We start from the raw sequence: 26,662 nt of genomic DNA, 5'->3' as shown, positions 1-26,662 counted from the left end.
GTTTTGGTTGTCCCAAAGGTGCTTTTTCAAGAAGCAATTGGACTTTCTGTGTTTTTGTTGAAGACATTTCACTTCTCATCCAAATAGTTTCTTCAGCTTCTCATCCAAGAAGCTTCTTCAGCTTCTGATCCAAGAAGTTTCTTCAGCTTCTCATCCAAGAAGCTTCTTCAGCTTCTGATCCAAGAAGTTTCTTCAGCTTCTCATCCAAGAAACTTCTTTAGCTTCTCATCCAAGAAGCTTCTTCAGCTTCTGATCCAAGAAGTTTCTTCAGCTTCTCATCCAAGAAACTTCTTTAGCTTCTCATCCAAGAAGCTTCTTCAGCTTCTGATCCAAGAAGTTTCTTCAGCTTCTCATCCAAGAACTTTCTTCAGCTTCTCATCCAAGAAGCTTCTTCAGCTTCTGATCCAAGAAGTTTCTTCAGCTTCTCATCCAAGAAACTTCTTTAGCTTCTCATCCAAGAAGCTTCTTCAGCTTCTGATCCAAGAAGTTTCTTCAGCTTCTCATCCAAGAAACTTCTTTAGCTTCTCATCCAAGAAGCTTCTTCAGCTTCTGATCCAAGAAGTTTCTTCAGCTTCTCATCCAAGAACTTTCTTCAGCTTCTTGGAGAGGTGAAGAAGCTTTTTGGATGAGAAGCAAAATGTCTTCAAAGAAAAACTAGATAGACCAGTTGCCTCTTGATAAAAAGCACCTTGGGGTCGTGTTGAATAAGTTCACCACCGTATTTGTAAAAACAATAAAGGCAGAATATAAATGAATACATAATAAAAGTGTGAGGAATGGTTTAAGTCACTTTTTTTAGTGCTGTTGTAATTTTGAACGATTACTAACAGTTGTAAGTCGAGGAGTACCTCTTTTCATTTGTATTCCATTTCTTTCCCAATAATCTCTGAATGAACTTAATGAATATGCACTTTTTGTGGTATCAACTTTTTTACGGAAGGCCTGAAATAAATTGGTGATTATGCATAACGCCTACCTTCACAGGTCAACAGGAAATATGCCATGTTGTGGCTGAATACTGCACGGAAGTAAGTGCAGTTGTTAATCAAATCACAAGAGAGACATTGTCGGTTGAAGTTCCCCTTGGTGCTTGCACTGTAACAAATAAAGAAAAACAAAGAGGCTTAATTATCAAAAAGCAAAAAAAGGCGGGAAGAGTATTTATTAATGTTTGATCTAATCAACTAATCAAGGAGAGAAGCAACTTAGAACTAAGGAGAAGTTTCCTGATAGTTAGAACAATTAATCGGTGGAACAGAAGTTGCCTCCAGAAGTTGTGAATGCTCCAACACTGGAAGTATTTAAGAAGATGTTGGGCAGCCATTTGTCTGAAGTGGTGTAGGGTTTCCTGCCTAGACAGGGGGCTGGACTAGAAGACCTCCAAGGTCCCTTCCAACTCTGCTATTGTATTATATTCTGTTCTGTTCTGTCTATTCTATTCTAGACCCCAAGGTGATTTATGCCTCAAATTCAGTCTTCCTCAATTTGATTCTATCCAGATGAGTTGCAATCCCCATGGGCTGGGAATTCTGGGAGGTTACAGCCCCACATATTTCAAAAGCTGTGGGAGACAAAACTGGATAAGTAGATAGTATTGGGCCAGGTGGATGAACAATCTCTCAAAATGCAAGGCAGCTTTCTATGTATTCCTAATGGCTAGATTCATTCGTTCGTTCCTTCATTCATTTTTTTAAGTTTTATCCTGTCTTTATTAGTTTATCAGTAACTCAAGGCAGTGAACTTCCTCCTCCTATTTTCCCCACAACAACAGCCCTGTGAGGTGGATTGAACTGAGATTGAGGGAGTGTTCCAAAGTCACTCATCTGGCTTCCATGCCTAAGGCAGGACTAGAACTCACCATCTCCTGGTGATTGGCTCACAGTCACCAGCTGGCTTTCCTGGTTAAGGTTAGACTAGAACTCACTGTCTCCTGGGGACTCGCTCAGTCACCAAGCTGGCTTTCATGCCTAAGGTGGGGCTAGAACTCACAATCTCCTGGTTTCTAGCCTGATGCCTTCAACTCCCCAAATCATCCTGCCAGTCATCAACCTACAGGAACTGAGCTAGAGGAAGACTGAGATGATGAAAACTTTTTAAAGTTTTAGGTCTAAACAAAACAAATTGGCAGATGATACAACAACATCATGATTTTAAACCAGAATTATTCTTGTTGGGGATTTTACTAGAAACCTATAGTAAAGAAAATGTATCTTTGATTATTCACATAATAACTGCAGCTAGAATTGTATTGGAAAAGTGGAGAGATCGCTAGAGATGAGAATGTGATTAAAAAAATATTAGAATGTGCAGAAATGAATGGATTAACACTGGCAATTAAAGAAAAGGGAGAATCTAACTATTATAGTATCTGAGAGTTATTTTATCAATGGTTAGAGAATAAATATGAAAATTAGAAATGAAACTAGAGGAGTGAAATAGGGAAACTGTATTAATAAAGCCGAATAAATTAAGAAGGGGATTGTTATAATAGTATATTATGTATTAGTATCAATTTAAGAATAGATAAAATAATGAATATGGCTGTAACTTTAATTGTTATTGCACAAAATATTTGTACTCAGATGACACACTGTTTAATGAAAGATGGAATGTTTGTATTAAAATAAAACAAAAACTTAATTAAAAAAAGAAGATGAAATTGGCTTTTTTTTAAAGGATTGGAATTAAGATAAAAATCTAAAATGGTAGCAGGCAAGCACTGAGGGCGAAAGACATAATTATGTATCAAGTGTGAAAAAAGGCAGTTTGGTTTTTCAATCTTGGCGACATTCAGGTATGTGGACTTCAAACTCCCAGAAATTCCGAAATTCTGGGATTCGAAGTCTATGTATCTGAAACTTGCACAGAGTGGAAAAGATTAGTGTAGTGGGTAATGTGCTGGATTAGAAGTTCGGAAACCCAAATTCTAGTGCTCCCTTAAGCACAAAGGTTTACCCTTGATTGTGATATCCAAAAAAGGGCTATTGATCAATTTGAAATGGACCAGAGTGGTAGGTGAAGGGTAAAAACATTCAGGGAAGACACTTCATCCCACAGTTCGGCTAATTTGGGCTGATAATAACAAGAATATAACAAATGAAGCAGTGGTGGGATACGACTGGTACGCCCTGGTATGGGCGTACCAGTGTCTGCTGGGAGCACCAGGTGCCATTCCAGTATGGTGGTCCGGAGGGCCCACCTGCCCTCCTTACATGAGCCGAGGTGGCGCAGTGGTTAGGGTGCAGTACTGCAGGCCACTTCAGCTGACTGTTATCTGCAGTTCAGCGGTTCTAATCTCACCGGCTCAAGGTTGACTCAGCCTTCCATCCTTCCGAGGTGGGTGAAATGAGGACCCAGACTGTGGGGGCGGTATGCTGACTCTGTAAACCGCTTAGAAAGGGCTGAAAGCCCTATGAAGCGGTATATAAGTCTAACTGCTATTGCTATTGCTACCTGTGTTTGAGCCGATCGGGCTTCCGCGCATGTGCATGGAGCGTACGGTACCTGTGTGACGCTCCACCAAGCAGCTGGAGTGTCGCGGGTAGTAAGTACACATGTGCGCGCAGCGTGCATACATGTGGTGGACGCCCGGCCCCATTGCACCCTACTAGTTGCAATGGGATCCGGAACCAACAACTGAAATGAAGACAAACATACGTGTCCCAGGATAATGCTGCTGTCAGCCTCTGCTTCGCTTGTTTGCTTTCGGCTGCCATGGAAACGGGGGGGGGGGAGGGCATGGTATTTGGGATGGGAATAATTAGTACAGAAGGATTTGTCAAACAGGGAGTTTTGTTCTCACCATCATCTGCGCATGCTGATGGCCGATGTTTGGACCTGGTCAAGGCCAACCGTCCTGCATACCAACCTGATGATGCTACTTGGAGATGCAACCCACATGACACCTAAGGGAGATGCAGATTGGGCAATGGGGTGGGGGTTGCTGGAGGGAGGGGGCTGGGCAAAAGTTTGATATGTATGATTTTGCGCTTTTCTGGCTCAGACCTTGCTTTACTTCGCTGCTATCTATTCATAACCAGTAAAAGTACTTTTAATTCCACAAACATTGGAGTGAGAGGTTTCTTTCTTGGTTACTGAGGGAGGCATGCTTTGACAGGTGCAGGATCCAATCTGTGTTGGTCACTGGGCCCAGAGGTTTAGTCTTCTGAATTTTCAGATCAAGCGAAACTAGAGAGAGAGAGAGGAGTTCTCTGAGGATGGGCCCCAGTAGGAGCCCTAAAGCTCGGAAGACCTCTGGTCCCAGTGACTGACCAAGATTGGATCCTGCAACAATAAATTTCATTCTGTGTCAAGAATCTGATTAAAACAATGAGAAATCCAAGAGCTGCGTTTGAAATTGCCTTCTTGGTGCACATCTACGCACTGAATCTTGATTGATGTATCCACCATGGTCGCAGGGGTAGGCTAATGGGGGTTCGTACAGGTTCGAGCAATTCTCTAGCTCGGATTCTGCCCAGTTCGGCAAACCTCCAAATGCCACGCCCATCCCTCCCCTCCCAGGAGTCTCCATGCGGCCCGTTCATCATGCCAGGTATGTGCAGAGCCTGTGTGGAGGCTTTTGTGTGTGTGTGTGGGGGGGGGAATGAGCCTACTGGTCATTGAGGTTCCAGAAGTCCAGAAATGGCCTGTTTCTGGCCTCTGGGAGCCTAGAAGAAGCAGTTTTCACCCTCCCGGAGGCTCAAGGAAAACCTCTAGAGCCTGGGGAGGGCAGAAAACACCACGCCCACCCCGCCATGGTGTAGGAGGCTGACTAGGCCACGCCCACCCAGCAATGAGGCAGCGAACCCGTTGCTGCAATTTTTGAAGCCTACTCCTGCCAGGGTATCCTGGATGGTTTACATGTGGAATATGAAGGTGACTGCAGATCTTTTAGGAAGGGCTTCTTCAACCCCTGCCATCTGAGGGGATGACAGACAAGCATAACCTTTTCGGCATAACGAAACAAACAAAAGAAGAACAGTTCTTCTATCAGCCGTAGCTCATCTGCCTACGATGCTGCAAATGCCAGTCATTTGGGAGGTGATGTCATAACATGCTCCTAAAGATAGTGGATAAATGGGAAAGGTCTTGCTATGTTGTTTATCTTTAAAATGCATTTGGTTCTCTTTAAAATATTCTGTGTTGGAATGTTTGTTTCCTCCCTTCCTCCAAAGTAAATACAGAAATAAATAAAAACAAGAGTCTTTTGAAGACAAAGAACACAAAGGCAAAGAGAGATAAATCATAATATCCCCAAAATAAAAGTTGGGAAGCTGACAGCAACATTTTTTTTACAGTCTAAGTGGCAAGAGTCTTTCCCCCAAGAATAACCAGAAAGTTATCTTGGCGTAAAACCAGTCATACCTGTATAAATGCCGAGTCCTTGGCAACTCTTCTGTGCTGAGGAAATAGCTAAAATAAAATACACACATAATTAGGTTTTTAGGAGCAACATTCCACTGATGTGAGTTCCCTAAGCATACATTTCTTTTGAAACAGAAGTGAAAAACGCCTGGCCAAAAGTTTCTTACATGCCAGAAACATTTTCAGAAGTGTTTGTTTCTTGATAAAATCTACATCCCAGGTTGCTTTTTCTTAGGCAAGTCTCTAGTCCTCATGGCTGGGAGTTTGGGAAAAAAAAAGTGGGTGATTTTAGGTTTTCCCTTTCTTCTGTACTTCCCAAATGTTCATTTCTGTCTCCCGTTTTGTATAACTATTTTTTTCCAGTGCATATAAATGTATCTTCAGCTTTCAGGTGCAAAGGTGGAACAATATGGAGATATAAGGGGGGGGGCAATCAATGATGCAGGGGGCATATAAAATATTGATTCACTATCTGAAACTAGCGGACAGGCTGACAATTGCAACTCTATTAATTTTGTTTACTTATTAAATATACTTTCATAGTTCTAGTGCAGGGGTGTCAAACTTGATTTGAAGGCCACATCAGGGCTGTGTTTGACCTCGGGGGGGGGGGGGGAAGTGGGTGTGGCCATGGTGGGTGCGGCCAGGTCATCACTTGTTTTAGGGGCACCTGTGGTAGCCAAGGGCAGGACTTCCTTCAGATACTCCCTCCCTTTCATTATAATCTCCCCTTCCTTCCTTCCTTCCTTCCTTCCTTCCTTCCTTCCTTCCTTCCTTCCTTCCTTCCTTCCTTCCCTCCCTCTTCACTCTCCTTTCTTCTTCCTTCCCCTTTCCTTATTTTTCCTTCCTTGCTCTCTTCCCATCTTTCCTTCTTTATCTTTTCTCTTTCCCTTTCTCCTTTCCTGTCCGTTCTTAGATGCTCAAAATGGAAAAGGGGAAACATTTCTCCTTTTTTTTGCTTTGCTTCTAGTTTGTTTTGCTAGCCCTTTGCCAGGGAAAACGGAGTCTGAGGGGGTGGGGGTCGCATGCAGCCTCTCTGCCAGCAAAATTGGAGCTTGGCCCTCTGCCAGAGAAAACGGAGCTCGGGTGGGGTGGGGTGGGGTGGTCCATGCAGCTTCCCCTGGCCTCATTTTCTGCTGCAATGGCCTCCTGCAGTCCTTTGCCAGCGAAAACAGAGCTCAGGGGGCCGCCAGAACTCCGTTTTTGATGGCAGACTGCTGTAGGAGGGGTTGCAGCAGAAAATGAGGCCAGGGGAGGCTGCATGGACCCCCCTCCCCACCCGAGCTCCGTTTTCTCTGGCAGAGAGCTGCAGGAAGCTGTCACGGCCAGAAATGGAGCCTGGGAGGGTCGTGTGTGGCCCTCTTGATCTCCGTTTTTGCTGGCAGAGGCAGCGCAGTGCATTCCTTCGCTGTTTCCAGAGTGGCCCCCATGGACCAGATCTAAGCACCCCGCAGGCCTTGAATTTGACACCCCTGCTTTAGGGGTTTATATGATAGTAAAAAAGATAGAAAAAGTGTAGCTGCAGGTGTTCCTCAACTTATAACCACTTGTTTAGTGACTGTTCGATGTTACAGTGGCACGGGAAAAAAAAAGTGGCTTATGACCAATCCTTCCACTCACAACCATCACAGAATTCCCATGGTCACGTGATCAAAATTCAGGCACTTTGCAACTGGCATTATTTATGATAGTTGCAATGTCCATGTGTGTGTGTGTATGTGTGTGTGTGTGTGTGTGTGTGATGTGATGTGATCGCCATTTGTGTCCTTCCTAGCTGGCTTCCAATAAGGAAAGTCAATGGAGGAAGCCAGGTTCCCTGCATGCAATACAACAACTTCACGACTCACTTAACAACCGTGGCAAAAAAGCAATGTAATTGGGGTGTAACTCATTTATCAACTCCCTTACTTAGCAATGGAATTTCTGGTCGCAGCCTTGGTTGTATATCAAGGACTTACTTGTATTGCTTAAACTGTAGCATCATTTAAATTCACTCCATTCTATTTTCGCTGAGCCTCTCTGTCTATCAATGCTCCATTTTCTAGGACCCTACCTAATTGTGCTCCTGATTTCTCTATATTGTATTTCATAATTTATGGATGGTTGAAATCATAAACTCTTCTTCCTTTGTGTGGCTAAAACTGTAGTTGGATGGTAGCTATTTCACATTTGAGGGCAACGTGTCCATGAACTATATTTGAACACATTTGTCAAAATAACATGGAAATCAAGCAATTAAATATAGTCACGTGCAATTATGCTTTCCAAATTAGTCACGGCTTTCCAGCTGTCGAATGAAACTGACACAGAATCTCAATGTTGATCAAAGCGACAGAAAAATAACATTTCCATTGTACTGATTTAAACTGCTGCCTTAGCAAGATTGATGGTTCTGCAATGAATCCTCTTTAACAGCTCTCATTCTTCTCCCCAAATTAAGACATTTCAGACACAAGGAATTATATCATCCAATGCATTTTAATACAACTTTTAACAAATCCATTACATTTTCTTTTCTGACAACCGGATCAGTTCTGCACAAAGATCAAAGGGCAAATAAGATATATCCAAAGTGCTTCTTTTATTTGAAATGTCACATAATAATAATAAAAAAAATGCATGTGCTGCAAGTGAACCCAGATGTCATAAAATCCAACTCCCTGTTCAATGCAGGAATTTGCTTAGCCATTCCGGGCAAGAGGTCTTCCAGTCATCATTTAAAAATCTCCAGAAAATAATATTTATTGCTATCACAGAATTCCTCCTAAGGTTCAGTCTGAATCTTCTTCCTCTTATTAACTCAATTTATGGAGCTTAACTTGTCCCAAAGCAGGGAATTGATCCAACCCTTTTACTAGGTTAGTGTTATAAAATGATAATTGTATAACCAATTGATATTTTTAAAATGCCTTTGTAATGTAAACTTGCTTCTTCCCTCAAATTATTGCTCAAAGGGAGTGAATTCCAGGATAGAATTAACCCCATAAGTTGAATGCAATGCAATTTTAATGAAGTTGTAGATTGCATTGGCCCATTCAACTGCTGCATCACGTTGCTCGCTCACTTTCAGATGCTGATCCACTACTGTCAATCCAGATCTTCCCATTCCATATGCATTAGAAATTATTTCAATGGCCCTATGGAAGCAGGAGGGTCTACATAACAACCTGTGATTCCTATGCTCATTTCACAGATTGGGACTTTCACCACAACCAAAGTAAAGCCAATACACATTTATGTCAACTCATAAATTTGCCATGGTTAGGAAAGGGGAGGAGTGCATTCCATGCATACTTTTGGCTAGAGTCGGATCTCAGATTACTACAGCAGGCTTGGGAGGGGTGCACCTCATTGGGAAATGTGATTTATGACACAGACTGGGGGGAGGGAGGGAGGGAAAGAACAGGGGTAAACTTCCAGCTATAATTCAAATGAGGCTCAGATCTGACTGCAAAGCGGTATTGCCAAAATGGTGATCCTAATAAATGACTGGATTTCTCTTGAAACTTGGCTCGAGGCTAATGAATTAATTAGGGCATCTTTTGGAAACCTGACCGACACAGATGCTTTCCACTGATCATGTTATCATATGTAAATCTCAAATCAGTGATACAATACCACTGGCTTTGTTAAAGGGAAAAAAAAGATCAGCTTCCTTTACTGTAAAAAAAAAATACTTACATTTTATGCTGCTTCTCATCATAGCCCAAAATTTTGGACACATCCCAGTCACCCGATGTAATAGACTGTAAATTGTCATTGCTGCTATTGGGCTGCCAAGAAAAAGAAGAAAAGCAGGACTTCAGAAAGATTTAGCACAACCTCTTATCACTGAAATTTACAAACACATCCCCTGAAATTTTCTACCGCAGTCTGAAAAACAGCATTATGCTCCTCCTTTCCTCTACAGTCTTAAAATATAAATGCCATGTAAATAAAGGGACTTGAATTTATGCCCAGTATAAACATATTCCACATTCAAGAGCAGGGGTGTCAAACTCGATTTCATTGAGGGCCGCATTAGAGTTGTGTTTGATCTCGGGGGCCCAGGGTGGGCATGGCCAGCTCAATGTCACACGTCGGGGTGGCTGAGTGGCCTGATCACTCTGCCAGCAAAGACGGGCTCCCGAGCTCCGTTTCTGGCTGGGACAGCCTCCTGCAAACCCTCTACCAGTGAAAACGGAGCTCACAAGGGCTGCACACGGCCCTCCCTAGCTCCATTTTCACTGGCAGATTCATTGGGGGCCAGTCCTTCACTGGAGGGCCTCAGAAGCCTGGGGGCAGAATTTTTCACCCTCCCTAGGCTCCGAAGGCTTTTTTCGAGCCTCCAGGAGGGTGAAAACTGCTTCCCCTAGGCTTCTGAGGCCCTCCAGGGACCAGAAACAGGCCCCTTTGTGGACTTCCGGAACCTTCAGTAGGCCTATTTTCCCCCACCCTGAGCCTCTGCACAGGCCCTGCACTTACCTGGCATGATGAATGGGCCGCATGGAGACTTCTGGGAGGGGTGGAGTGGGCGGGGCCAGCCAGGAGTGGGATTTGGGGGTTCACCGAACCGCACAGAATATTTGCTAGAGGTTCACCTGAACCTGTGCGAACCCCCAGCAGCCCCCTCCTGGTAAAGATAGTCCTGTAGGCTCAACTGGAGGAATTTTGAATCTGGTTTGTAAGTTCCCATTTCTGGGTTGGTTGCAATTTTGAATGGTCCACTAAACAAGGTCATAAATTGAGGACTGCCTGTGTAAGCTCATGGAAATATCTGGACAGCAACCCTGTTATAAAAACTAAAGCAGATTTTCTTGGGCCCTGATACTTTTTGACTTTCTCAAATTTCCAGAAATAATATTTAAATAGCAGCAAGAGAGAGGACACTAAATTCACATTTTTGTTCCAATTATGCCCCAAATTCAACAGCTTTTTTTCCGGAAAAAAAGAGAGACTATTTGAGTCTTACTTGATGAGATCCGAGGACCATCAACCAATTATTAAATTTTTAACACATTAAACTGTAGTGCCCCTGACTGTTCTTCACATATCTTAACATACACATTTTTGAATGCATTAATAATTGATGAGTTCCACTGCAAAAGTCAGAGAAGTGGAAAGAATTACATTACAGTTGCTACATTGGTTTCAGAAGTATGAATAGTAAATTCTATTAAAGTGGGAACAAAATACATTTGTTCTCATTTTCCTCCCAGGATGGCTAATCATAATAATGTATTTATTCTACTTTGGCATTTGTTGTATTTTTGTCTCCTTCAAGAAGCTTACAGACTATGAGTTCTAGCCCCTACTTAGGCATGAAAACTGGCTGGTGACTTGTGGTAATTCCTCTCTCTCTCTCAGCCAATGGTGGGTTCCTCTCCCCGTCGCTACTGGTACACTGCACACGGGGCCGGGCATCCTGGTGGTGCATGCGTGCTGTGCATGCACATGCACTCTACCACGCCTGTGACACCCAGCTGCTTGTTGGAGGTCACGCAGGTGTCGCATGCTATGCCACCGTATAGTGGCCGCTGCTCCCGGCTACTATCGGTATGGCCGTACTGGGCCGTACTGGCTGAAACCCACCACTGCTTTCAGCCCTATGTAGTTTTTGAGGAGAAAACATGTTCATCAACTTTTTGAGAATTACTGTCATAAATCATGCTGGCTGCTTAGCGGGTCATCATGTGTTCATCCTGGGTTTATTAATTTTGGGGGGGGGGGGCGTGATTGTTAATTAAACATTGATTGCAATGGGCATTTTTTTGCTGAAAAACTAGAAGCAAATTTTGGGAACTGTGGGACATCGCAAATGACTATAAATAGTTGCCAATGGCCCAAAATGCAATCACATGACTGTGGGCGAGAGAGAGGGGCCTTTGGAACTTCAAATCCGCATTGTAAGTGGTTTTTTTGGGTTGGTTATGACTTGGGTCACTAAGTGAGGACTACCTGCAAATCCTTCTGGTCAACAGGGCCTTCAACTTCCACCAGTAACAAACCAGCTTTCCTTTCACAAATCTTTGGGTCATAGTCTGATATTGCTTTGCTTGGGCAAAGGGATTCTGATCCTGATTTAGCACAACCAGTCTGTCCTGTCATAAGAATTCAGGCATATTTATTTTAATCTTACCCACCTGCTCCACGAAGGCAGACTCACCTGAGATGATGACATGGCAATATGGTAGAACTCGCCTCGTCCGCCTTGGGGAATGGCTCGGACGAAAAAGAACTTCTTGCCATCTTTAGAGAAGATGGGCTCTTCATTCTGCAAAATAATGAGAAGGTGCAAATGAAGTTTATAAGGATGGTATAAAACAGGTAGCGAGAGGGAGAGGAGAGAGAGGGGGGGAAAGAGATGGACACAGGGAGGGAGGGGGAGAGACAGGAGGAGAGAGGGCGGAAGAGGTAGAGGGAGAGAGAGGGGAGAGTGGAAGGGAAAGAGAGAGGAAGAGGAAGGGGGAAAGAGGGAGAGGGAGTGGGGGAGAGAGAGGGAGAGAAAGGGAGAGAGAGAGGAAAGGAGAGGGGGTGGGAAGGAAAGGAGGGAGAGGGAGGGAGAGAGGGGGGAAGGAAAGAGAGAGGGAGAGGGAGGGGAAGGGAGGGAGAGAGAGGGAGAGAGATTAATGTCAAATGCAGCAGAGTCAATTCTCATTCTTTGAGAATGTGCATCTCTTCCGTGGTAGCTACAAACCGAACTAAATCATCATGCAACAGAGGATCCTGCTCTAGCTACTCATTAATAAAATAGATCTAGTTTTCTTTTTTATTTTAGTGGGACCCTTTATCAAAGGAAGGAGCCCTGAAGAGATTTGAGGGCACCAGAAGCACCTTGATCTTCAAAGATGTTGTCTTCCGGCCAAAGTTTTTAAAAAGCTTCAGACACACGTACAGAGATCTACAGAGAAATAGCCAGAAGACACCTCACAAATCTACTTTAAAGGAGACTACAGTTCCATCCTCCATTTCTGACAAAAATAATGTGCTAAGAGCTGTAATAACTGGACCAAATTTATCTTTGCAGAGACTTCTAGGGGGAAATGTCCCCATTAGAACCAATCATAACATTGATCTCCTGAGTTGTGTGATAGGATCAAGATCAATTTTCAAATTGTGTATTTAGAACAGCGATTGCTCTGAAAATAGTTTGCTGAACATCTGAAAGCTCTGTGGCTGTTTCCGAAACCTTTGCAGGTCTCTTGACAGAATGAAATCAAAACGCTTTCAAAGCCACAATTAATCTGCAACGAAGTGTGAATTTATATCTCCCTTAAATCTTCACATCTGTATAAATATAATCCTTGCTGAAGTGAAAACAGTAGAACATTTCCATTGGTGAAAATATTATTTTCTTTTGTAAAGTCAAAGAACACGGATCCCATTTAAAATATATATATATCTTCTATTACCTGCCGATGCAGCCAGGCTGTGCTTTCATCCTCATGTTTCTGAAACGAAGAAGCATAATTAAGGTATTATGCTATATTTTGCATTTATTATATTTTGCTCATCAGTGCAGAAAGCAATTTGACTCCCTTCCAACAGCGAATGAGCAAAAAGAGAATGAAACATCTGAGCAGGCTTTAGAGGAAGGCAACACAAAGGATACTCAAGCTATTCTTGGTCTTGACAATTGTTAAACTAGTGCTGTTCCCTAGTTAAACAAGGGAATGCGTTTACAGCTCAGCAGTTACCCATGGAGATATTTATTTATTTAAAACATTTACACAGCCACCTATCTTATAGACAACTCAGGGCAGCTCCCAATCAAAAATTAAAATAAACATAAAAACTATATTACAATGGTGGTAAAATTCAATTTTTTTGCTACCGGTTCTGTGGGCATGGCTTGGTGGCTGTGGCAGGGAAAGGATACCGCAAAATCCCCATTCCCACCTCACTCCAGGAGGATGAATACTGCAAAATCCCCATTGCCACCCCACTCCAGGGGAAGGATACTGTAAAATCTCCATTCCCACCTCATTCCAGGGGGATGAATACAGCGAAATCCCCATTCCCACCCCAATCCAGGGAAAGGATACCGTAAAATCCCCATTCCCACACCACTCCAGGGGAAGGATACTGCAAAATCCCCATTTCCACCTCATTCCAGGGGGATGAATACAGCAAAATCCCCATTCCCACCCCACTCCAGAGAAAGGATACCGCAAAATCCTCATTCCCACCCCACTCCAGGGGAAGGATACTGCAAAATCCCCATTGCCACCTCACTCCAGGGGAAGGACACTGCAAAATCCCCATTGCTACCCCACTTCAGGGGAAGGATACTGCAAAGTCCCCATTCCCACCTTACTCCAGGGGGATGGATACTGCAAAATCCCCATCCGCACCCTACTCCGGGGCAAGGATAGTGCAAAATCCCCATCGCCACCCCACTCTGGGGCCAGCCAGAGGTGGTATTTGCTGGTTCTTCGAACTACTGAAAATTTCCGCTACCGGTTCTCCAGAACATGCCAGGACCGGCTGCATTTCACCCCTGAACCAAATGCATAGAGACTAAAATCTGGGGCCAAGTCCATCTGCTGACATACAGTCACCTCATTTTATCCCAGTGTTTGGGGGGGGGGCAAAATTGAGTCTTTAAGGCTTGACAGATGGCTAGGAAGGCAAAGGTACACCAAACCTTAAGGGGGAAGAGTGTTTCAAAGAACAGGGACTATCATAGAAAAGGAAGCCTTCCTAGCTCTCGTCATATGGCAATATTGAGAGGAAGGGTCTAGAAGCCTGCCCAACCTATGTGGGTGGGTATTCTTCAAGAAATAAGGTCCTGCAGATAATCTGACTCTGTGCCACATAGAGCTTTAAAGGTGATAGATAATCACCTTGAAGTGCCCCCAGAAAGAAACTGGAAACCAGTGCTGCAGAGGTGGGTTCCTACCAGTTTGGCCTGGTTCAGCCGAGTAGGTAGTAACTCGGCCTGTCACAACCCTGAACTGGTTCTCCCGGCGGCACTATAGGCACTGCCATCTTGTTTTTTTGCTTCTGCGCATGCACAATCATTTTTTTGTAGTATTGCGCGTAGCTCGCATCAAGCGTGCAGGGGGCACATCCCTCAGCGAACTGGCAGTAGCAGCATCCAGAACCACCCCTGTAGTACTTCTCATACAACAGAGGTATAATATGGGAAAACTAGGTTCACCCATCACAGCAGAGGTAGTCCTCAATTTATGACCACAACTGAGCCAAAAATGTTGTCAAGTGAAAAATTTGTGAAGTGAATTTGTCCAGTTTTACTACTTTTCTTGCCACATTTGTTAAGTGAATCACTGCAGTTGTTAAATTAGTAACATGGCTATTAAATGAAACTTAGGTTCTCTGTTGACTTTGTTTGTCAGAAGGTTGCAAAATGACTCCTGAACACTGCAACCGTCATAAATATGAGTCAGTTGTCAAGCACCTGAATGTAAATCACGTGACCAGTGGGATGCTGCAATGGTCATAAAGTGTGAAAAATGGTCATGATTCACTATTTTCAGTGCCATTGTAACTTTGGATGTTCACAAGATGAACTGTTGCAGGCCGAGGATTACCTGTTCTATGTTTTGGACCAGTTGAAGTTTCTGGGTGGTCTTCAGGAGATGCTTAAACCAGTAGCTTTTGAGCTTTTTTTTTTTTCCATTCAAGGTGTCTTATTGTTTGAGGAATTAGAGAAACAGGCAGACTGATTGACAGTCACCTTATGGGAGAGAAACTGAACCAACAGCATCTGATCTGGATTTTCCACAATCCAAACTTTGGCCCAAATCTATTCAAAAAAGAGCTAATTTGGTGTGTTAGTGAATGACATTTTAGGAAGAGCATGAAATCAGCTGGGTGGCCTTGGGCCAGCCCCTCTCTCTCAGGAAAAAGAGAGGAAGAAGACAAATTATTTCTGAAAATATGGCCAACAAAATTGCACCATATGGTCAACCAGGAGCCGAGGCTGATCTGGAGGATTGTCACCACAGCAGGTAAATAGAGCCGCTGTAAGAATGGAAGTTTGCATGGAGGACTTGATTCCTATCTCACAGGTGTGTCAAACTCAAGGCCTGTGGGCCAGATCCGGCCCATGGGGTGCTAAGATCTGGCCCGCAGGGCTGCCCTGGAAACAGTAAAGGCCTGGCCCGTGGTGCCTCTGCCAGTGAAAACAGAGCTCAGGAAGGTGAGCTCCATTTCCAGCTGCAACCGCCTCCTATAATACTCTGCCAGCAAAAATAGAGCCATTTTTGCTGGCAGAGAGTTGCAGGAGGCAGTCGCAGCCAGAAACGGAACTCGGGAGCCCGTTTCCCTGGCAGAGTGCTTGGGCGACCACAGGCGCCCCCAACACAAATGACATCGAGGTGGTCACACCCACCCTGGTCCCCCTGAGGTCAAACACAACCCTGATGCGGCTCTCAATGAAATCGAGTTTGACACTCCTGCTATATCCTATCATTGCAATGGCTGAGTTCCGCCATGTAATATAAATGATAATACTTAATCCAAACACTGGAAGTTAACACAAAGATGAGCTTATCTTTCAAGTGTTGGATTGAAAGGTATACACATATTTTTCACGGGATGGCTCCTTCCTAAATCTCATGTACATCCTTTGGAGCGGAGTGCAAATTACAGGAAAATCTGCAAAGTAGAGGTGATTTATAAAACGGAGCTTCCCCATCACAAGTACCGTATATACTCGAGTATAGGCCGACCCGAATATAAGCCGAGGCACCTAATTTTACCACAAAAACCTGGAAAAGTTATTGACTCGAGTATAAGCCTAGGATGGGAAATGCAGCAGCTACCGGTAAATTTCAAAAATAAAAATAGATACCAATAATGTTTTTGAATATTTATTTCCTCCCCTGGAGTGGGGAGGAATTGGGGATTTCATAGTATCCTTCCCCTGGAGTGGGGAGGAATTGGGGATTTTGCAGTATCCTACCCCTGGAGTGGGGAGGGAATGTGGCTTTCATAGTATCCTATCCCTGGAGTGGGGAGGATTTGGGGGATTTCATAGTATCCTTCCCCTGGAGTGGGGAGGATTTGGGGGATTTCATAGTATCCTACCCCTGTAGTGGGGAGGGAATGTGGATTTCATAGTAGCCTACCCCTGGAGTGGGGAGGATTTGGGGGATTTCATAGTATCCTACCCCTGTAGTGGGGAGGAAATGTGGATTTCATAGTATCCTACCCCTGGAGTGGGGAGGATTTGGGGGATTTCATAGTATCCTTCCCCTGGAGTGGGGAGGAAATGTAGATTTCATAGTATCCTTCCCCTGGAGTGGGGAGGATTTGGGGGATTTCATAGTATCCTTCCCCTGGAGTGGGGAGGAAATGTAGATTTCATAGTATCCTTCCCCTGGAGTGGGGAGGATTTGGGGGATTTCATAGTATCCTTCCCCTGGAGTGAGGAGGAAATGTGGATTTCATAGTATCCTTCCCCTGCAGTGGGGAGGATTTGGGGGATTTCATAGTATCCTACCCCTGTAGTGGGGAGGGAATGTGGATTTCATAGTATCCTACCCCTGGAGTGGGGAGGATTTGGGGGATTTCATAGTATCCTACCCCTGTAGTGGGGAGGAAATGTGGATTTCATAGTATCCTACCCCTGGAGTGGGGAGGATTTGGGGGATTTCATAGTATCCTTCCCCTGGAGTGGGGAGGAAATGTAGATTTCATAGTATCCTTCCCCTGGAGTGGGGAGGATTTGGGGGATTTCATAGTATCCTTCCCCTGGAGTGGGGAGGAAATGTAGATTTCATAGTATCCTTCCCCTGGAGTGGGGAGGATTTGGGGGATTTCATAGTATCCTTCCCCTGGAGTGGGGAGGATTTGGGGGATTTCATAGTATACTAAGTCAGAAATAACATTGCTGCGTAGCCAGGAGTGTGTCTCAGTCACTTAAACCTCATACATAAATCATTGTACGAGGCGCTCGACGGCGCCTCTTACCTGCCGCGGGTCCCACCAGGACCGGCCAGAGGCACAGCAAGCTCCGGAACCAGAGCGGGAGCCTCCGCCGCATGGCTCAGCTCCGCCAGGGACGCATCCGGCAAGGGGAAAGCGGGGTCCCTTCTCGCGCAGCGGGTGGAGGGCGCGGGGCGGCAGCAGGGCTGGGCTGCCTCCGGGTCCTGCCTCCCGGAGCCCTGGGGCGGCCGCGGGAGTCCATGGGCGGCGGGGCTCGCTCGGCTTCCAGCAGGGAGGAGAAGGGGGGCTTCCCGGAGCCGCGCGCTTGGCAAGCTCGCCGCTCAACTCAGCGCCAGCGCGCCTTCATCTCCGAGCGCCCAGCGGAAGGGCCAAGCCGCTCGCCTCGGAGCCGCTGGAGCTGGGAAGCCGCCTCCGCCGCGGAATTTGCTCCAACTCAGCTGCTCCGGCCCATTGTCAGCCGGCTGGTCCCTGCCTTCCCTCCCCTCCTCTCTCTAGCTTAAAGAGACACCGACTTGCCTCGGCTGGAGGCCGGGCACAGGGAGGAGTTGGCGCCAGTCCGGGGAGGGGGCTGCGAGCGGGCGGGCGGGGGGACGGGAGGTAAAAGGCTGGATGGGTTTGGTTGCCAAACCGAGGCGGCTCGCTCGGGGCTCTTCCCTCTCTCCCCACGGGTGGGCAGCGGCCGGAGTTCCCACCGAGGAACTTCGCCGGGCAACTCTCTGTTCGGATGCCAGGGGCGACTGGAACCCGGCATCCTCGGGTTCCGATTCTAACCCCGAAGGAGAGCAAAGCCGGGAAGGGCGTCAAACTCTTCCACCCAAGCTGGGAGCCTGTCACGTTTGGGAGGCTTGCAGCGGCTCACCTGCGTGGAAGTCAGCGGACTACACGCGCATACACAGACACATCCAGACAAACATCCAGACAGACAGACAGACCTCTGGCCCATCAGGAGGTCCAGCAGCCACCGGCCGTCCTTTGACTCGGACGTGGAATGGAAGGGAGTTAACAGAGGAGAGGGAATGGCTGGCGCAGACTGCCCAGCAAGACAAGAGATCCTGGGGCTTTCATAGTATCCTATCCCTGGAGTGGGGAGGATTTGGGGGATTTCATAGTATCCTTCCCCTGGCAGGCTAGGAAATGGAATGAACGAGGGGGCAGGCAGGGGAGGGAAACGAAACGAATAAGTGGCCAGGCAGGCTAGGAAATGGAATGAATGAGCGGGCGGGCGGGCAGGCGAGGAAACAGTCCAGCGGATGGAGCAGAAGCAGCCCCGGGGCTCCGCTGCCGCTCCCCGCATTTTTCTGGACGGGGTCTGGCAGGAAGGAATCCCCTCCTCCTCCAACAGGCAACAGCACTGCCGGATCCAGTTGTAGACTCGAGTATAAGCCAAGCCGGCTTTTTTCAGCCCAAAAAGTGGGCTGAAAAACTCGGCTTATACTCGAGTATATACGGTATGTTATGCTGGTCATAAAATGACTTTATGACCTTTTTTTTACGGTGGTTGTTAAGCAAATGCTGCAGTTGTAAAGCTGCAGTGTAACGTGCCTGTTAACTGTTAATATTAACCAGGTTTGCTATGGATGATTTTGCTGAAGACTGGAAGGAAATGCTGGTTTTCAGCAAAACCATAGTAAAATTTGGTTGTGTGACTGTGGGGTGCTGCGAATGACCATGAATACAGTTGCTGAGAACCTAAAATTTGGTCACATGACCGCAGGAGGGAAGGACTAACCATCGCAACTTTGAGTCAAAAAGAAAGCTGTGAAAATATCTACAGACCCCTCAAATTCTGGACATAAATTGTTTCAACTTCTACCCTCAAAAGGACCCTAAAGGGCACTGCACACCAGAACAACTAGACACAAGGGCAGTTTATTCCCACATGCCATCACTCTGCTAAACAAATATTTCCCTCAACACTATCAAAGTACTTACTAAGAAAAGGGCGGCATATAAATGTAATAAATTGAATTGAATTGAATTGTCTGTATTACTATTATTCTTCTTCTCATCCTTCCCATTACCTATCTTCTTTTTACTTATTACTATAATCCTGCTTGTATTTTTACAGTTTATAATGTTTTATTTAGTTCCCTAGTATGATTTTGATTGCTTATTTAGTATCTTATGACTATCATGAAGTGTTGTATCTTATGATTCATGATGAATGTATTTATGATGACTTTGATCAAAGACAAATTCTTTGTGAGTCCAATCACACTTGGCCAATAAAGAATTCTGTTCTGTTCTATTCTATTCTATTCTACTCTACTCTATCATGATTTATCACTTATATCTTTTATGTACACTGAAAGCTTATGGACCGAAGACAAATTCCTTATGGGTCCAATCCCACTTGGCCAATAAAGAATTCAATTCAATTCAATTCTTCAAATACAAGGCATATGAGAGAGGTCCGTCATAATGGCAAACAGTTGCTAAGTGATTAGTCGTAAGGCAAGGACTACCTTTACTTTTTTTAAAACAAAAACTTATGTGCTGTAATATCCCTGAATCAAAAACAGCTGCAAAATTGCACGATGCACCTTAAAGGTGGGGAGAAAAATCTCTATGGATGGAACTGTCAAGATTGGTTATATATATATATTTCTTTTCAGTGTTATGTATTTTCCATGATATTCCATTTTCAGACTTGAAAAATGAAAACTAACCATTAGTTACCACAGAAAAAGGAATTGTTCAGATGCTAGCAGAGGATTTTCCTTATTTATTTATTTGATTGTATGCTCAGTCACTTTGGGAATTAAAACAAAAAAACAGCCTTCGTTTACAGGGAAAAATAATAATGCAAATATATACCTTTGTGCAGACGCCTGTGGTTGCATCACAGAGAGTCAAAATGGAAAAATTCTGGGCTCGATTTAGCCAGTTGACTGCAAACTTGGTACTGGTTGCCCACTTCACCATGGTTATATAATAATCCCTGAAAAACAAACCGGGGCATTTTTAAAACATTTTTGTTAAAAAAAATCCCACCTTTGTTAATAACACAAGGCAGCAAATATACCCAATACTGTATTCTTTCCTCCTCCTAGTTTACTCACAACATCAGTCCTGTGAAGTGGGTTGGGCTGAGAGAGAGCGACCAGCCCCAAATCACCCAGGCAGGATTAGAACTCACCAACCCCTGGTTTCTAGCTGGGTGTCTTAACCAGTAGACCAATCTAGCTCTCTTCATTTAAAAGTTTCCATTCGATAAACTTTATTGTTGTTGTTAGTTGTGAAATCATGTCCGACCCATCGCAACTCCATGGACAACATTCCTCCAGGCCTTCCTGTTCTCTACCATCCTCTGGAGTCCACTTAAGCTCATGCCTACTGCTTCAGTGACTCCATCCAGCCACCTCATTCTCTGTCATCCCATTCTTCTTTTGCCCTCAGGCTTTCCCAGCATGAGGCTCTTCTCCAGTGAGTCCTTCCTTCTCATTAGGTGGCCAAAGCATTTGAGTTTCCTCTTCAGGATCTGGCCTTTTAAGGAGCAGTTTTAGAAGAAGTCTTCTATACATTTGGGAATGTAATAAAGCTGACCGAAGAGATAATCTGAAGAAGGAATTGCCCATAAAGATCACAGCATGGATGGTCTTTGGTCATAGGGGTCCATCCCTAATCTTGGAGGTGGATGTGTGAAGTGTTTCAAGAGGTTGTGACACAAGCCCTGCTCACTGATACCTGTGTTATAAGGCTGCACACAAGAAGTGCAGCTTCTATCCTCACAATGCACATTGTTGGACTCATGCCCCACCTGACCTATGCTCTGAACTGGGTTCTCTTACTGGATATCGCCATGTATGTCTGTGATCACCATACAGAATCATCTGCCTTTCCACAAATATTGGTGAGATGATATATTGGTTAGTTTTTACTGTATAGCGGTGATTTCAATCATGGCAACTTTAAGACAGATGGATTTCATCTCTCGGCTGGCTGTGGAATTCATGGAATTACACTACTGTGCACTCTTGTACACTCTTGTGTAAACCACAAAGCTATAGGCCACACATCCATTGAAAAAGTATATCTGTATACATAAAAGGCAAATGCCACTCACTCATCACGAAATCTCCAGAACCGTAAAGTCTACAAACTTGAAGTTTGGCACGTATGTTCTTCTTAGCTTCTAGGTGCTCGCTAAGAAAGCATTTTTCAAAATGACTACCAGATCATCAGTATTTCTTATACAGTATTTAATACACTCTGATGCTAAGGAGTTCTACTCACCCTCCCCACCTGAAAAGAACTCTGTTCCAACTTCCAGTTTCCTCATATTAACACGCTCCAATGCTAAGGAGTTAGACATTCTACTCCCTCTTCCCACCTGAAAAGAACTCTGTTCCCACTGCCAGTTGCCTCACATTCCATTACCTCAGTTCAAACAGGCAGATGTTCCACTCTTTCACTCAGGAGCAGTCTGGGGCTCCTTTTAGTACTAAACGGCAGTACCTCACCAAAATGTCTACGCCTTCCACCTATGGAACTGCTTACAAACTCAAGGGGGCAGGAACGATATTCCCTTATGTGTTTCAATCACCGACCACCACTGAGCCAAAGGATTGAACTGGAGTGAACCATGTTTCTCCTGCATTGCCAGATCACATAGTTTAGGCACGAAGCATGGGTACTGTCTATTTCCCTTATGCCATCAGAGCTGAGATACAGATATTCCATGATGCCATACCATACTACATAAGTTTTTCCATGACTTTCACACACACACACACAAACACACACACACACACACACACACTATCTATCTATCTATCTATCTATCTATCTATCTATCTATCTATCTATCTATCTATCTATCTATCTATCTATCTATCTGAACATGACATCGTGTAACAGAATCTCTGAGGGTTGAATTGTATACCAATGAAATCAAATCAAACAATAAAAATGCATACTGTGGTACCTTGGTACTCAACGTTAATTGGTTCCAGGAGGCACGATGAGTACCAGAAATGATGAGTACCAAACAAACTGTTCCCATAAGGAATAATGTAGTGAGTCACAAGGTTGCTGATACGGACAAATTCTAGTTTGTGAACTGAGCACCAAACAAATGATGAGTACAAATTTTCATGTTAAAATGCATTGAGTACAAATTTGATGAGTTTCAGAATGGTTGAGAACCAAGGTACCACTGTATCTGTATCTCTCTGCTCTGACACTTTAAGGTAATGCTTCCCAACCACGTCAATTTCCAGATGTATGGACTTCAAATCCCAAAATTCTGCTTAATGACCATACTGGCTGTGGAATTCCGGAAGTTGAAATCCACACACATGAAAATTGCCACCGCTGGAAATCACTGGCCTAAGAAAAGGCAGATTACATGTTCCCTTCGGATAACTTCCGTGTCTATTCCTTCCTGCAACCAGGGAGCAGAAGGATAACTCCTAAGGCTAATGTACCATATTTTTTGGGGTATAAGACATACCAAGGTTTTGAAGAGGCAAATTAAAAAAAAAGTTTTTGCACTCTGCAGACCTCCCAAAAATGACCCATTTTTTGCAAAAACGAGCCCAATTTTTTTTTAAAAAGGGCGGGCATGAATAGCCTTTAGGAGTGCTCCTATGGGATGGGGGTGGGATAAATTGAGCAAAAAATGGCCCGTTTTTCGCTCATTTCTGCCCTCCTCAGCATCCAGGAGCACTCTGCAAGACTCCTAAAGGCTAGGCATGGCCATTTTGGTGCAGAGGGCGGGGTTTCAGGAGGCAAAAAATGCTGTATTCAGTGTATAAGACGCACCCATATTTTCAGCCTCTTTTTTGAGGTAAAAAGGTGCATCTTATACTCTGAAAAATACAGTACTTTATGAAATCATCTAAAGTGCAAAAGTCTATGAAATCAGTTCCTACTAGAGGATTTGAATCAGAAGTGGAATTTAGCTGGTTCTCTCTGGTTCGGGTGAACTGGTAATGGCAGCTGTGGGATGCTCCGCCCACTGGCCCAGACATAATGCGTGAGCACTGAGCATGCACAGACGATGCTCCGCATGTGCAGACACGGTGTGTGTGTTCACATTTGCGAACTGGTAAGTGAATCCCACTGCTGGTTTGAATCCCACAGTTTGACACTCCTAACCACCCACAACTGATGAATCCCATTTGTAGAGATCATGTGACCAATGTAACTGAAAACAACCTCTACAAATTGAATTGGAAACAGACAAAACCAGGAGTAGCTGGTCTCCTACGTGATTTCTCTTGCAGAGCTTATAAGACACACACCTGATGACATTACCTAGTTGGGTAACACAATGTCTGCAAGAGAACAACCAAGCTCAGCCAGCCTGATCTGGAATCAGGTTCAGTTCAGTTCAGCTCTTCCCCACTTATGACTGTGCCTAGCCGTGATTTTTTTTTACTACACATCATTATATAATAGTCACTGCTCACATTTGCCTTTTATCTCCTATATCATCTCCCTTTTGTTCTGCAAAAGGGAGAACACTATAATGTTAAATGCTAAATAAATAATTGCAGCAATCAGGAGAGCAAGCAAGTAGCATCTTTATGATCTCCCCTATCACTGTACAATGTGCAGTAACAAAACACATGTCACCAGTAAACAGCTTATGCTTCTAGACTTGCGATGCCACTGTTAATTCAGATCAGCTTTGTGCAAAACTCTGCAGCTCAGGTTCGAAATGCTAATATTACATCCATCTCTCTGTCTCTGTCTCTCTGTCTCTCTTTCTCTCTGTTTCCCTCCCTCTCTCTTTCTCTCCCTCTCTCTCCAACTCCCTCCCTCTCTTTCTCTCTCCCTATCTCTCTCTCTCCATCTCTCTCTCTCCCCCTCTCTCATCCTCTTTATCTCTCCCTCTTTCTCCCTCTCTCTCACCCTTTCTCTCTCTCCCTCTTTCTCTCCTCTTTCTCCCTCCCTCCCTCTGTCTCTCTATCTGCATAAGTATTGGTTATGAGTCACTTGTATCAGCGACCAATTTAGTCACTCAATAAATGGATGTAAGTAGAGGACTACTGCACATTTTACTGTGGTTTTCCTCTACAGGAAGAAGACTGGGCTGAAGAGAGAATAATCAGCCCCAAATCGCTCGGTATTAAATATCTGACCTAAATCTCCCTACTCTAACACCTGAATCATCCCAGTGATTCTCAATACTCTTTAGTCTGCAATGAATCACCTACAACCCGCTTGAGTTTTTCCAATTACCTCTAGCCGAAGTACAGAAGCCCATGGAGACCAACAAAAGGCCTTAATAAGCTACAGCAGATCACAAGAGATGGAGGTGTATAAATGGTCCCTTTAGCACCTTTAGCTGAAGGTGTCCTGGTTATAAAAATATAGTCCTCTATTTGAAATCCAGGTCTGGTATAAAAATAAAGATTGTTTTTGTTTCAAAGAGAGAGAACCAGAATTTTGATTTCTCTTAGCTGTCGATATCTAAGGCGCTAGTGGAACAGTCCTTCAAAACTGACCTAGTCAACTTTCTCATCGTAGTAAGACAATGCCTTCTTAAATGATATTATTTTGGCTTTGTCCATCTCAGAAATTCCATCTCACAAAGGACGTTCAAACTTGAGGCTGAATGTAAGAGTTTTATTTGGTGTTAGGCTTTACTGTAATATCTGAGACTGAATATGGACAGATTTTCTGCCTAGAACTGGAGAAAGGGGGGTGGTAGGGATGAAAAAAAAAGCCCCCTCCCCAGCAGGAAGACTGACAAATCATGATGCCTGATCATATTAAAATGGCACCTGCAGGTCAAAGCCATCTTTAAATTATCATACAATAGCTTTTCATAATGTCTACAGTCCATACAATTTTTATGAGTTCATTTGCTGGCTATAAAATATGCATAAGGAGCCATTGCTCTCATTGGGATTAATGTGCTGCATTGCTTGAGAGAAAACTCCTGTGTTTTGGAAAAGATTGGCTGTGCATACAAAGGAGTCCGGGATCGAGAAAGGAAGGCGAGAAATAATAAACAAGATTCTGCAGCTGTCAGCAAGGTTTAGCCTAAGAATTCAGCTGCAGTTTGGAGGGTAGGATATACAGAATATGGTCGTTTGCTGAAGAGACAGAAATTGGCAGAAAAACACAGTGCCACAGCGCAGGTTGGACAGGTTAAATATTCCCTCTTGCCCCAAATTTGCCACCAGAATGAAAGACTTTGGTGCTTCCTTAATTAGGCTTCTGTTTACAGTTTGATTGTTTGTCAAGTATTATTCTTGTTATTAATCTCAGTTTATCTGGGTGTTGATTGCTGATGAGAAAATGTTTTAGTCTTTTCATTTGCCTTTTTAACTTTTTCATACGTCTATATGCCAGTGGGTTGGGCAGTGTTAAGCTTTGTACTTTAGTGGCCATAGTCCAGATATCGGATTTCTTGCAAGTCAAACCCCCAATGCAAAAATATAAAATGGTTATTCTTCCAAGCAGAGTTTAAAAAAAATATTTCATGGCTACAGATGACGTGGTGGCTCAGTGGCTAAGATGCTGAGCTTGTCGATCAGAAAGGTCGGCAGTTCGGCAGTTTGAATCCCTAGGGCCGCATAACGCAGTGAGCTCCCGTTACTTGTCCCAGCTTCTGCCAACCTAGCAGTTCGAAAGCAAGTAAAAAATGCAAGTAGATAAATAGGGACCACCTTTGGTGGGAAGGTAACAGTATTCCGTGCGCCTTTGGCATTTAGTAATGCGGGCCACATGACCACAGAGACGTCTTTGGGAAGCACTGGCTCTTCGGCTTTGAAATGGATATGAGCACTGCCCTCTAGAGTCAGAAACAACTAGCACATATCTTCAAGGAGAACCTTTACCTTTTCAGACAAATTTAGCACTCAGATAGTGAAGGTATCTCACAAGAAAAATATATTTCACAAGTGAAGTCTGCTGTCTTCATTCCGTTTCTCTCACACATGATTGTGTTGCCTCTTGGTCCTCCGGAATTTACGTCCTTCCTCCAGCAAATCCACTCCTTATTACATGCTATCAGATCTACTCTGTTCTCTGCTGGCCAGGAGCTGACCAGCTTTTTTGAACACAGTGGAAATTGCCATTTTATGACCCCTTTGCAGGGAGGCTCTGCCTGGAGCAAACTTGTGGTGATCCTTGCCTTCTCCTTGATTGGGAGTTGAGTCTGAAGGAGCTTCCCTCTTGACTGCAGCCATCAGATGCATGAGAACACAGCTGTCTTCAGTCCTTCACCGGTCCCCCAGTAGTCCCCCCTTGCCCTGCATTTTCAGCCTGGGCTGTTCTGTTGTCTGCTGTTCCAGGACTTTCATAATTATCCTGCTGTTGATCCTAACATGACCCATTAAGACATGAACTTTCACTGCCCTGTATTTTTCACTGTTTCTGAAAGCTCATTGCCCCATTCAAACCTTAGGGCTCCCAGGAGGGCACCCATTCTATTTTTGCCCAG

General features: G+C 44.3%; 1 protein-coding gene across 1 annotated transcript in view; it reads right to left on the bottom strand.

Annotated features, from left to right (window-relative positions):
• DPP6 (dipeptidyl peptidase like 6) overlaps positions 1 to 26,662 on the bottom strand; it is a 230,004-nt gene that overhangs the window by 25,951 nt on the left and 177,391 nt on the right. The window contains exons 11-16 of the mRNA XM_032234960.1: positions 20,077 to 20,200; positions 12,756 to 12,794; positions 11,510 to 11,617; positions 9,046 to 9,137; positions 5,365 to 5,412; positions 977 to 1,095 (exon numbers count right to left, since the gene is read on the bottom strand). Coding sequence (XP_032090851.1) covers positions 977 to 1,095; positions 5,365 to 5,412; positions 9,046 to 9,137; positions 11,510 to 11,617; positions 12,756 to 12,794; positions 20,077 to 20,200 — 530 coding nt within the window. The remainder of the gene's footprint in view (positions 1 to 976; positions 1,096 to 5,364; positions 5,413 to 9,045; positions 9,138 to 11,509; positions 11,618 to 12,755; positions 12,795 to 20,076; positions 20,201 to 26,662) is intronic.

The sequence above is a fragment of the Thamnophis elegans genome, chromosome Z, assembly GCF_009769535.1.
Source record: "Thamnophis elegans isolate rThaEle1 chromosome Z, rThaEle1.pri, whole genome shotgun sequence".
NCBI classification, from domain to species: Eukaryota; Metazoa; Chordata; class Lepidosauria; order Squamata; family Colubridae; genus Thamnophis; species Thamnophis elegans.
The sequence above is the reverse complement of the archived record's forward strand: the minus strand, read 5'-3'. Positions and strand labels throughout refer to the sequence as shown.